The sequence below is a fragment of the Epinephelus lanceolatus genome, chromosome 5, assembly GCF_041903045.1.
Source record: "Epinephelus lanceolatus isolate andai-2023 chromosome 5, ASM4190304v1, whole genome shotgun sequence".
NCBI classification, from domain to species: Eukaryota; Metazoa; Chordata; class Actinopteri; order Perciformes; family Serranidae; genus Epinephelus; species Epinephelus lanceolatus.
In genome coordinates, this window is record NC_135738.1 from 14,049,612 (window position 1) to 14,063,488 (window position 13,877).

Sequence of the window (13,877 nt, forward strand, 5' to 3'; positions counted from 1 at the left end):
AAAAAGGAATCAGGATGTCAGGTTTTCAAAGAGATTATATAAAGTTATATAGAGTTATAAAAACGCAGACAGACAGTAAGAATGATGTTTAATTTTCTGTGTTGTTGAATAGAAATGCGGTCACTTCAGATGAGCTAGTGTCAATATTGTACTGCTCCAGGTCAGCTTGTCCCATTCCATGAATTGCTGCAATAGCTTGAGGATGGTGGTCAGACGGTACAATTTCCCTGAATGCAGCTGTTAACTCCTAACTGCTTATCACCAACAGAAAAGGTCCTTTCAGAATTTAGGACACAAGATACTTAAAATGTCTGCATGACTGTTGAGGACAGAGCCGGGTCAAATTGTGTTTACAAACACTTTGAACAGAGAGGAGAGGAGAATGCATATGGGACACGAACAGTGAGTGTATTATTTAACAAATCCAATTGTGGACTTTCAGTTTATATACTTACCAAACAAATGGACCAAAGCACTCTTCACTTTTCAACAAAAACTTTTAACTTTGTAATTTTTAGTGATTCTGGAGCATTTTGGCCACATGTAACTCCCCTAAAGACAGGGACATGGCCTCGGCTCAAATACAATGGAGGTCTCATATCAGACATTACTTTCAACAAGGGCTTATTGATACGTTTCATAAGTGACCAAGGTTTTTTGGGGTTTCTTTTAAGCTGCTTATTATTGCTCCATACCAGGTGGGTGGAGTTTGCTATGAAAAACAAATTAATACAGTGAAGAGAAGAGAAAAGACTGAAATCTTTCTTGGATTAAAGGGACAGTTCACCACCAAATCGAACATATTCTTCTGTCACCCGTAGTGCTGTTTATCAGTCTAGATTGTTTTGATGTGAGCTGCAGAGTATTGGAGGCATCAGCCGTAGAGATGTCTGCCTTCTCTCGAATATAATTGAATTTGTTGTCACTCAACTTGTGATGCCCAAAGCACCAAAAAAAAGCCACAGAAACCTTCTGAGAATTGATACAGTTGGTGTCGTTTAGGAAACAGAAAATAGTTCCCAGATTAAACTGCTCACAACAAGGTCTGTGGATTATCTTGAATAACCGGGTCATGGTTTCTGGAAAGAGACATTGCTGTTGAGTTCTTCAAATGTATTTTTGGCACTTTGAGCACCACAAGCCAAGTGCCATCTAGTTCCATTATACTGGAGAGAAGGCAGACATCTCTACAGCCCATATCTCTAGCACCAGGCAACTCACACCAAAACAGTTTAGGTTGATAGAAAGCGCTACAGGTTAGAGGAAAAATACATAGTGTGGATTGTCGTACCTTGGATTCAGGAGGAGCAAAGCAGATTCTGTCCTGGCCGTGGAACAGTGGACCAGCTCTTTACCCTTGCAGGGCTGGTGAAGGGGTCATGGGAGTTTGCCCATCCAGTCCACATGTGCTTTGTGGGCTTGGAGAAGGCTTACGACCGCGTCCCAAGGGTCTTGTGGAGGCTACTCTTGGAATATAGGGTACCAGGGTCGCTGCCATGAGCCATCCAGTCCTTGTATGACTAAAATGAGAGCTGTGTCCACATACTCGGCACAGAGTCAAATACGTTCTCAATGGGTGTTGGCCTCCGCCAGGGTTGTCCCTTGTCTCTGATTCTATTGATGATATTCATGGACAGAATCTCAAGGTGCAGCCGGGGGGAGGAAGGAGTCTGGTTTGGTGACCTCAGAGTTGTATCTCTGCTTTTTGCAGATGATGTGGTTCTGTTGGCTTCACCTTGACCTCCAGCATGCACTCTGGCGGTTTGCAGCCAAGTGTGAAGCGGTCAGGACAAGAGTCAGCACCTCCAAGTCTGAGGCCATGGTTCACTGCTGGAAAATGGTGAATTGCTGCTTCTGGGTTGGGAGTGAGTTACTGCCCCCAGTGAGGGAGTTTAAGTATCTCGGGGTCTTGTCCGGCTGTGCTGGACTGTTGTGGTGAAGAGGTAGCTGAGCCGGAAGGTAAAGCTTTTGATTTACTGGTCTAGAGCCGCTGCTCCTTCACATCAAAAGGGGTTGGTTGAGGTGGTTCAAGCATCTGATCAGGATCCTCCTGGGCACCTTGGAGGTGTTCTGGGCATGTCCACTGGTAGGAGGCCCCGGGGCAGACCCAGAACTTGCTGGAGGGATTACACATCTCGTCTGGTGCTTTGGGGTCCCCCAGGAGGAGGTGGAAAGCATTGCTGGGGAGAGGGACGTCTGAAACACTTCACTCAGCCTGCTGCCCCCCCCCCCCCCCCCCCCCCCACAGCTTTGGATAAGCGGTTGAAAATGGATTGATGGATTTTGGGGTGAACTGTCCCTTTATAAAACAGAAGACATAGGGAAACTACCACACAAACTTGCCTCTGTTATGTCTCATGATACAGTATATTTCCATAAGAAACGTTTTGACAAAGGTCTCAAACACTGAGAAATTCAGAATTTTATGTGCAGAAATATTTTGTTTCCTGTGGTTCATTCTGGGCCTCCAGTCGAATATGAGTCAGTTTCCTGTGAGTAACATCCTGTCAGACGCTGTAAATAAATGCAGAGAACTCCACCCAAGTTCATGCAAGTCTTATTAATCAACATTTAAACCATCATGTTTAATACAACTTTCTGTAATTATAAAGCCTAATATAACCTGCAGCAGCACCACTTCTGTGTCTGTATGTGCAATATGTCCTGACTGTTTGATATATGGGCTGCTTTTCTTGCACTTTACTGTCTTTACAGTTCTTATTGTTCTGTTTGGGAATATAGTGGGTGTAACATTTATAATCTAATCTTAATGTTTTGTTCTGACATGGTGCACAGTCATGACTGATTAGTAATATTTGAACTCACCCATTAATAAATATTTTTCACATAAATTCTTTTTGGTCTGATTATTATAACCTACTCTAGGTTTTTCTTTTATAGTGGTAAAATTAGCGTTTAAAACATCTGTCAATCCATCACTTTGGTTTAGACTGAAATATCTCTACAACTGCCATGAGACTTTGTACAGACATTCATCATCCATGACTCATACTGACTTCGAAATTTCCGTGACTTTTCCTGTAGCACCGCCATCAGTAAATGTAAGCATGCTGGTTGGCATGTTGGCACTCTAAACTAAAATGGTGGGCCTGGTCAACATTACACCAGCTTAATATCAGCATGTGAGCATTGTCATTGTGAGCAGCACAAATTTTTTCCCCAACAGTGAGCGTGCTCCTTTTCTTACAGCCACAGCAATGTGGCCACATGGAGGCATCACTGTAAAATATGGATCTGTCAGAGTGGTTAATAGGGTTATTACCAGCCAATCACAGCACAGTAAAGCAGAACTTGGCAGAACACTCCTGGGGAAAAAAATGAACGCTTGTGAACACGTTAGCGGGCTGCAGCATTTAGCTTAAAGCGCCACAGGGCAGCCCCAGAAAGCCGCCAGCCTTGTTGCTGACCCTGTCTTGTTTAGATTGCAGATAGATGCAAAGACTACACTTCATATTTATATACAGTTTATTGTACATTTATTGACATTCTTATTGGTGCACCAGGGTAAAACTTCATAATATTCATATGAATGAAGAACAATCTAAAAAATACATGAGAGACAGGCACTTGTTGGAATATCAGCCTTGTACTTCAAGGAGGGACGGACAAACAGAGGGTGGAAACTCAGAAAGCTGGAGCCTGCCAGTGTTCAAACAAGCTGTGTGGATGAACTGTGGTCCGAACAAAGCACAATTTAACAGGTGTGAGATGGTTAATCTCAAAGACGGGGTAAGTGCTCTCATTTGGCTTAATGTGGATCAGCCTGTGTGTTTTGACTTAATATTTTAAGAATAAAAAACTTAAATGTATCTGAAGGGTCAAAGAAGTTACATATATTTTACAGTAATGCTGACTTTTTCCCAAAGCATGCCACTTTAGGTTCAGTACTGCCTCCTGGACAGCCACTGGCCTCCATTCATTTGAATATGGTGTGAAATTCAACTTGCAAAGCCTTAATAGTGAACTGGTGTGAAGTGAGGCTAATCTTAAATCATACTATCAATGCTTTAGAAAACAATCTGCAAATTAAGTATGCAGTATGTAGTATGGGACTAGAGGCACTGGCAGATTTACACCATTAAATCTGCCAGTGCCTCCAGTCCCATACTGGGTAGAGATCTGGCTTTGGTCATCAGAGCTAAAAATGAGAAACTGTTAGGTGTTAAAGTGTCGACCAAATGGTTGATAGAGAATAATGTGGTTTACTGTTGGACTGTGTTTTGTGAGGACCTCTGGAAAACAACACCATCTGAGTGTTTCACACACTTTCATTCATATTTTTTTCCTACAACCACACAGCTAGATTTGGGCTTTGAGTCTCCACAGTCTGTGGGGGGGTTTGTTATACATAATGGCTCTTCGCCTGGTTTGGCGCAAAGGGATGGAGGAGGCTTTAGTCGAACAGCTTGGCTGCTGCGCCCTTGCCGTCGTACTTGGCACCTTTTCCATCAAACTCAGAGGGAAGGATGTCGGCATCAAACTCCTTGTAGTAGTTTTCCAGCTCGTCTCCGTGGACGAACACCTAGAGCAGAGACAGCAGCTGTTAGAGACATTTGAGACTGTGGGAATTTTCAGCACCCCACTGTCCAACATGTAAGTAAGTGGGAATTTGAGTGTAATACCCTGCGATGGGAAGTCTTTGTAAGCTTAAAATTCATTTGCCCTGCTTGATCCTGTCCCTTTAAAAACCTTGTCAGCACCCCAGGCAGACTGGGTCCACACATCCCTCATGCTGGGGAGAAAATGTATAATAGCAGAGCGGAAGGTGATCAGCTTACTGCCAGCCAGGGTGTGGTTCTCCCAACTGGGTATTGTGGCTGCACACGAGGGCCTCTCCTTTAGGCTTATTAGTCAGGTGGAGAAATACTAAGCTAAGTGGGCAAATTACATCCTCTTCATTCAAGGTCCCTGATGTAACTGTATAATAACATACTGGCTCTAATCCACCAATATCAGTGTGATCTCACATGCAGTTTCTCAGTAAATTGATCAAAGTCTGAGGTGCTCTCTCAGTTTTGACTGTTTTCTCTAACTTGATTGTATCTCACAGACTGAACTAAGGAGCAGCAGTGTTGCAGTCAGTCATTATCATTGAATCATCTGTCTGACTCACTCTCTCTAGCAGCTTGCTCTTCATGAGTGGTTTGACCACATTGTAGGTGGTGGTGAAGTACCAGGGCTGGTGGATGAAGTGCACAGCTTTGAAACGGGCAGGGAATGAGTCCTGGTGGGAAAAGGAAAAAGTAAGATGATGTGGTGATAGACAGTAACTCTAAATAAAGACCTCACTGAAGAGTCCTGCAGAGAGTAAAGAAGAAGAAGAAGATATACTTTATTCAATTTTTTTCATTCTGTTGTCATATACACACAGGCCTGGAAAAATAACACACATGCACAAACAGGACCTATACATGCTTTAAATTGAGACTTCGGTTCGGTGCCGCCTAGGAGGCAAGCTGGCACCTCTCCAGCTACCAATCCACATATTTGGTCCAGACGGGGACTTAAACTGGCAATCTTTGGTTCCCAACCCAAGTCACTATGGACTGAGCTACTGCCACCTCAAGGTTGACCACTGAGCTCTTAAAGGTTGATCAATGACACCTGGGTGTAAGGACAGGGAAGAGCTTTTTGTAATCTAAACACACCTGATTCTCTAACCTGCAAACTGCAATCAAACATGAGGAATAATCAACACAATCTTCTGTAAATCAAACCTATATATCCACTTAACTCGAGCATCTAGCCGTCAGCATCTACAATCTTGAAAAATGAAGGTATAATACCAACTAAACCTAAAATGTTAAATGGCTTTTTGTCTCTAGAATATCCATCTCTCCCAGCCTTCATTCTGCCTGTAGTAACAGACCAGAGTGTAGATTCTCCCACCTGCAACATGTCCACCATCTTCTTGAGCTCGGTGGGTTTGATTCCTGACGCCTGCTGCATGGTGAAGCCCTTGAAGTTCTCAATGATGCAGAACCCGTTGATCTGAGTCTCCTCGTTCTCCAGCAGCTTCTCCAGGATCACACAGTAAGCACGCAGGATCTGAAAACACACACAGGTTAATTAATTCTGTACTGATCTTAATCTTACTGATACTTGTAATCAAATCAGAACTAATTTAAATGAAAAGTGAGTTTGGTAATATGTATATCTAGGTGCATTGTGGGACATGTAGTCACCCAGAAAAGGGCCTGCTTACCTCATCAAATGTGATCTCCTCATAGTCCCAGTTCTCAATGTTGAAGAGCAGAACCACGCGGCCATATTTGTCTCTGCTTGGCAGGATGCCGGGGTAGCCGGCTTCGATGGTGCTGCGTACGGCCTCCGGGGTCAGATTCTCAAACAGCTCGGGGTAATCCTTCCTGAAACGCACGTAGCCTGGGTGGAAGCACGGGAGCAGATTATACAGTCACACTAGGCTGTAAGTTTGATAGTTCTTCATATTAAGTAGTGACAGGGTTTCATTTTAGTTGCTCAATAACACTTAGAATATTTATTCATAAATTTAAGTGCTTTTTCTATTCATGATAAAACAGGTCAAGTTACACTGTCTCTAAAGTAATGAGTTTCAGTGGAGAGTTTCCCATGATGATATAAATGCTTTTTTAGCATGAAAATGACCAGGTGTACATTTTGGGTCATTATTTTGTCATTGTCAGAATGTATTCATTGGTGTTAGCTTTTTAAAACATATCATTTGAAGCTTGTTTGCGATTTATTTTGTTAGTTATTGTTGAGGGACTATGGAACAGTGTGCCTGTCTGTCCATCGTTTTATTGCACACACCAGATTCCAGATTTTGAATGCAGGACTTTTACTTTTAACAGGGTGTTTTAACGCTGCAGTATTGCTACTTTTACTTTAGTTAAAGATCCAAGTACGTCTTCCACCTCTGCTCATACCGTACAAAGACATTAACATGTTTACTGTAGCTTTCTTTGGTGCTGGATTCATTTGGTAGTGCTGATGGGAAACAGTCCTGTCAGTATGTTCATGTCTGCCGCTTCAAACTGTGTCCAACGTACCCTTCATCAGGTCAAAGGCTCTGGGCACGTCGTACTTCCTGGCGCGGATGAAGCGGACCAGCAAACTGTCTGGTTTCTCCCCAAACGTGTCCTGCACGCCCTTGGCCAGGTCGTCTCCTGCATCTGCCTTCTCCTTTATCATCCCTCGCAGCTCCTTCACCGCCGACACACGCTTCTCATCTGTCTCGTTCAGCTCATCCTTGGCCTGAAGGGGGAGCCACACCAGACAGTTAGCTCACAGTTTTGATAGCTTTACATAGTTCTGTGACATAGCTGCCCTGATATTCCGTCCATTGTCACCTCATGTTAGCCATTCTGTTAGTGAAGAACTCATGTTTGTCCTCACAAATTCACCCGCTCGACTCAGCACTGCTGTGTTATCCTAGACAGCTGATACAATTCATACAATGCTAGCAGGCTAGCCTAGCCACTCTTTTGCCCTCTGAGTCTGCTATTTTGTATTTTTATTGCATTCTTTTGAAGAAAATTAACTTACAGCAAAGTACAACAGGTGGGTTTCGACAGGAGCTACTTAAGGGCAGCAAGAACAGAACAAAAACTGTAAATCTTAAGTGTCAGCGTAGCCAGGATCACTTTAGTTTCTTGCGTCTGCTGACACTGCATGATGAACTCAACTCTCTTAGTTTAATTTCTCAATTTCTAAATTTATCTTATATTTATAACACATTATAATCAGTGATATACTGAACTACAATGATTCAACTCTTGAATGTAACTTTGTTTTGTGCCCTGACTTGGTAATGTCAGAACAGCTGTGGTTACCTTCTGCTTGGTGTGGTCCGGCAGGCTGGCGCAGGGTCCAAACACTGGTCCGTGGTCCTTGACGGTGAGACGTTCCAGCTTGGCCCTGAGAGCCTGCTCCTCTTCCGACACCATACGGTAAGTTCCACTCTGAAAAGAGAGTGTTAATGTAAAAACAGATGACTCGCTAGGATCGACAGTACAGCTTGGTTGTGCACTTACAGGTGTACACAGACACAGAGAGGTACCTTTCATGGCAGTATGACACGCACCAGTGAGCAGCAGCTTGTATATAAAGAGCGAGAAAGACTTTATAGGGTGGGCAGAATCAGAGGTGGATGGGTCATCTAAAATTGCTTTACTGGCGCCTGTTCAGAACCTGACCATTGGTACCAATACTAAAACAAGCCTTTTTTTTTTTAATTTAAAATAAGAAGCCACTTCTTAACTACTGAATGCTGTCCAAACACAAGCAGCCATATAAGAACTTTACATTCAGTAAATATCTGATTAATTAATAGAAAAGACAAATCTGACCAGACACTGACAAAATTTGACATCAAAAAAGTAATGAGGTTTGATACCCAGCCTGACAAGTTGCAAAGAACTAGTGGCTATGAAGGCCAACTGCTGGGTTGCCTCATGTTGACTGTGTCTCGGCCAAAAAGTTGCACCTGAACACACAAAGACTACAGCGAACAGTCAACTAGCATGTACGTTCTGCACTTGCGTGAGAGGAAATAACTCTCCATAGCAGCCCGCAGCAGCAGTCTGTATTCGTCATTTGAAAAGGGAAACCAACAGGACGGATTTGAGATGCTCCTTGACGACCCGACACTGACCAATGGCTGACAGTTGGCTTGGTGTGTCAGGGACCTTCGGGTCCAAAGCTATTTCTGTTTTGTTAAACTAATTGAAGTCAGAGTAAAACAGCCCTGAATCCCACAGGACTCAACACTAACTTTTAAAAGTGGTTGCCAGGCTGGGAACCACAGGTTTTGGTCGCTGAATCTGACCATATCGTTGCCATTTTTAGTCACCTTATATTACAGATTCAAAGATACAAAGCAGTTATACGTCCGCTTATTAATAAAAATGTGACAAAAGAATGTTTAAAAGCTTTATTACAGTAAGCAAACTTTGTAGTTTGTGTTGTATCTTTGTTCAGCTTCATCTGGTTCTTGTCAGCTCAATCAGTGTGCATATTTGTTTGTGAGGTTGAAGGGTTAGTCACACTTACCACCACAGTTAAACAGCTTAATTTGATTCACCATTGTCTCTACAAGAGATGCACACAAACGCATGTGCAGCATTGTCATGTGGAGGGCCCGGTTCCAACTGTTGCAGCAATATTCAAAGATTACTAATGCAACACACACAAACTTATATAATTTTGGGGTGCTCATTTTGCTGTTTGCTGTCTCTGTTTTTTGTATGTTAAGGCCAGGAATTGGTTGTCAATTTCTCAAAATGGTTGCCAATGGCAACCTGGCAACCTGCTGAGCCCTGGAATCAGATATTTATCTATAATAATAACAACTGCCTCTGCTCAGCAGGCTGCTGCATTATTGACCTCACCTGAATAGGTGTATTCTGCAGTGGACAGTTTATCATAGCAGCAACATCACAGGTGTTATTAATAACATTAATAATGGATGCGTCCCATTAAGCTGTGCCAGTTTCAGGGCCCTGGCACTGTGGGTACTCACTCACTGGCAACGGCTTAGTGCATTTGTACTCTTCCCTGCTGACTGCTGGTCAACCCGGAGATCTAAGTTTGTTTCTACACCTGCATGTTGCTTTGGGTAAAATAACTGTTAATATAATTCTCTCAGAGGACTTGTACTGTGTGAGGAGGTTTAAAACATGGCTGTCCACTAAGTATTGCCAGAGCAACAATCAATAGGCCTCAGTGTTTGATTAATCTCCCTCACATGAGTCCAGTAAAGCCTATAAATACACGGTAAGGACCACTAGTAGAGATTAGCAGCTAAGGCTACTGTAGCCGCTGACGGCACCTTAACAATGGGCTTTGGTGTTGAGAAATGTTGAGCTGCAGCTGAGTCCATGTTACAGCATGATGAATAGGTATTTGTCTTGGCCAGTTACCCAATCACACACAAGCATTTCCTCCTTTAATGTTCCCATTACAGCTCAGAAATCCAAGTAAACTATCAGCACTGATACACTCTCTTTGAGCTAAAACAAACTAACAAATATTTAAGTAAATAAAGGTGCAAATACTTACAACCACAGCCATGTCTTCTGCTCTTTCTATCAGCTCGTCTGGAAGAAAAGAAAAAGGCAGGTAAAAACAAACAATTGACATATTGTGATCCACTTTAATCTCCCTTCATCCCACCCTCCCTGCCATCACAGGGTACTTTGATTTAGCTATATTTAGCACTTCAGCCAGTCCTGGATGGTTTATCAGGTGATTTAATGTCGACAGTCTTTATGTTTCATAATGAACAGGCATGCTGTTGTTGTCCAAGTAGTTTTGTACTAAGAAAAGTTGAGAAATTCAGTTTGTATAATTTGTATTCAACAAGTTGAACCTTAATATTGCCTTTAATTTCCCGTGAAGTGGATTTAAAATAGATAAAACTTTTTTTTTTCGAAGCATGTTGTGGCATCTGCAGTATCCTCTTGTTCTTGTACTAGTGGATTGATCATTTCTCAAATGAAAATAAAAGAATACAACCTCATTCTTTAGCTTTTAGACTTGATTTTAGAAATGCTCAAACAAAACAAGCAATTCAGAGATGTTGCTTTAGTCTTTAGGCAAATGTGGTGGACATATCTGAATACTCTTACCTCACTAAACCTGCATTTTATAGACTAAGATTAATAATAGCCAGCAGATTAATCAATAAAACAACTGTTCCCTAACTTTATGTTAAATACATCATGCTTAAACTGAGGGAAAACTCAGCACACATTTGCATTGCTGCACATTAATTAAAATAGAAATTCTTGAATGTCTTGTTCATCATTTTACACACACATCTCCCTTTAATCTTTGGAAACTTTGAGCATTTTCATATGCAGAGGTTTAGAGAGACTAAAACACCTGTCACCTGATGCACTGTTTCTATAGCATATTTCTAAAGACCACATTTACAGATATCTTTGTATTATAACATAACAATATGCCCATCTGTGGACATTTAAATCCAAAGCTGCAGAACCACCAGCATTTTTGGGATTGTTGGTCCCAGTGGGAATGCAGCTCTGACCCTTGCCGGAGTCAGTCCCATGATGCACCTACTGAGCCAACAAAAGTCTTAACTTGTTTAGATTTAGCACTCAAATCCCTCAAATTACCAGAACTGAATTATTTTTGGGAGTCTCAGTATCCAGTCTTTTGATTTTGTGCCACTCTATAGGATAAAATCAGTGTCTCTGGTCCAAGTCACTGCTCCATTAACAGTTAAACTACAGAGGAACCCAGAGGAGCTGCAGAGTTTGAGAGTTGTACAACATCTGAGGAAATAAAGGAGAAGTGAAGCAGCACATCAGTGGAGGAGTCTTACCTGAGGCAGATGTGAAGTCGCTGGCAGGGAGTCGCAGGGAGCCTGTGTGGAGCGAGGTGGATGGGAGCTGTGATTTGTAGCGTTGGGATTAGTGTCGTCACCAGATTACACCCAACTTTTTTTTCTTCTTTTCAATCAGTATAAAGTGGCAGAGGGAGGGAGGAAGTGATGGCGAGGGTCTGTGGCCAATGGTGGAGGTGCTTCCGTGATGAAAGGCAGGGCCAGTGCACATTTTGGATGATGTAATTTTGAGTGCACACTTTAGGTAAGAGGTGGTTTGAAGGGGGTTGGAGGGATTTGATTGCATTCCAGGGAGACTTGAGTGAAAAGTAGAGCCATTGTGACCGCTGAGTTCCAGTTTGATTTCTGCAACGTGATCGCGCTCGGGTGAGAGGAGGCCTGTATTCAGAGGGTCTGTTGCACATGTTTAGAGACATGATGTTGAAGTTGAATAGGAATTACTGTTTTATATTTGGCTTTATTTATTAATTTTTACTCTGCAAACAAATGGCTGAGATTTAGAATACAGCTTTTGTCTCTACAGGTGACTAAAATCAATATTCATTGCTGCTAATCAGCCGCTGATTTGAGACACTGATAGAACACAACACAACACATACAATATCCTCCTGAGACCAGCACTTTTGTTTGGTATGCATTTTTAATTTCTACTAGCTATTTGGGATTAGGAGGACTTATAAGTAGAAAAACTATATATTGTCAAAGTCCCAACATGTTCTAATCACACACAGGGTCCCGTGTCCTCACATTTTGGGTTTACCTGACCTCATACTTCATTCTGCTTAACTTAGACCTGTTGTCCTCATTCATGGACACTTTTTTGTGCCATCTATTGGTAGTAAGAGCACAATACACTAATCCATGTAAAAACAAGATGGCAGCCATCTCTGCCAAGTCAGCCTGCAGCCGATCCCAACACCAACGTAAACTAGGTCAAACATGATCAGATTTTATGGTTGAAACGTGTTTATTTATGATTAATAATGTATGTGGTTTGATATGGCAACACATTTGACCAATTTAAGCAAAAGCAACAAGATAAGATGCTGTTAATTAGGAAGTACTCATTTGAAGACACTGGGACTATATTATCGTCTTGTTTGAGGACATTGGGACTTAATTGTCCTCTACAGTGTTTAGTTTTTTATACTTATCAGGTTCTACTGATCCCAAATAGCTAGGACATAATTAAAAATGTACACCAAACAAAAGTTTGGGTCTCAGGAGGTTAAGCAAAAAAACAAATCAATACAAATTGCATCCGCAAACCTGTCAAGCTGCAGTTACCGTTTACATCTGTATCTGTCCAGACTCATATGTAGCCATGACAGTTGACAATGCTTCATATATGGATGTTGCTGCAAGGGGCTACAAATTCTAAAACATGGATGCGTCATACACATCTTTAACCCCAGCAGCAAAGAATCCAAGTGAATCCAAGTGTGTCAAATTTAAAGAAAGTCCCTCAAGGTGTTCTTGAGATATCACTTTCATGAGAATGAGACACACAAGGTCACAATGACCTTGACCTTTGACAGAAAATTCTACACATCTTTAACCAGGCAGCACAGAGGATCTATACATCAGCACAGTTTCAAGGTGAGTTATGACGTTGAACAATGGGTGATGTCACAGTGAAGCTGATCTTTGACCTTTAGGTTATAAAATATCATCACTTCATCATTTTATCCTATGAGACATTTCTGATTTAGTGTACAAATTTTTGAGTGTGAGTGAGTGTGTTTTGTGAGGTGACGGTAACCTTTGACCAAAAATTCTTATCAGTTTATTCTTGTGTCCAAGAGGATGTTTGTGCCCAATTTGAAGAAAGTGTTGTTGAGATATTGCTTTCACAAGAATGGGACAGATGGATATACCCAAAACTTAGTGCCTCCAGACACAGCTACCACCAGTGCAGAGGCACAAAAACTAGCTTTTGCTTTGTTTTGTATTGTTGTAAATTGAAAATCTTTGGTTTGAACTGTTGGTTGGAAAAAAACAAGACAGTTTGGAAATGTCAAATTTGAAATTGTGATAGTAATTTTTTTCTCTATTTTTTAACGTTTTATAGATGATAAATCAAAGCATAATAGTTAGTCTAATCAAGAATGAAAATAACTGTTAGTTGCAACCTCCACTGCTACAAGGGAAAGATAATTAAACACATTCCGACTGAGGAGGAAAACTTTAAAACCATTGCACACCAGAAATATCCACACACACACACACACACACACACATACACACACACACCCACGTGCACACACACACACCAACACACAGGCACAGGGATTTGGATTTAGACTTAGCTGCATTCATATCAGTAAACATGGACCTTAAATGATCCACAGTTCCCTGCGATCAGATTAGTTCTCACACACACATTATATCAGCATTAGGAGCTGAGAGCAATATAAAGGTTTATATAATGTGATCAGTTCTGTGAGAACTTCATCTAATCGGACACACATGCACTCGGTCGGTGGTTGAGTTAAAAAAAAACCCT

The 13,877-nt window shown here is 41.8% G+C and overlaps 1 protein-coding gene across 1 annotated transcript; it reads right to left on the reverse strand.

The window, feature by feature from the left end:
• Positions 1–4,408: 4,408 nt before the first annotated feature.
• On the reverse strand, positions 4,409–11,440 carry rlbp1b (retinaldehyde binding protein 1b). Its single transcript, XM_033634376.2, has 8 exons — positions 11,351–11,440; positions 10,063–10,100; positions 7,836–7,964; positions 7,053–7,257; positions 6,227–6,405; positions 5,911–6,069; positions 5,135–5,245; positions 4,409–4,543 (listed from the first exon to the last, which is right to left on the reverse strand). Exons 2-8 carry the CDS (start codon positions 10,072–10,074, stop codon positions 4,415–4,417), a joined length of 924 nt encoding a protein of 307 aa, XP_033490267.2. The 5' UTR covers positions 10,075–10,100; positions 11,351–11,440; the 3' UTR covers positions 4,409–4,414.
• Positions 11,441–13,877: the final 2,437 nt, after the last annotated feature.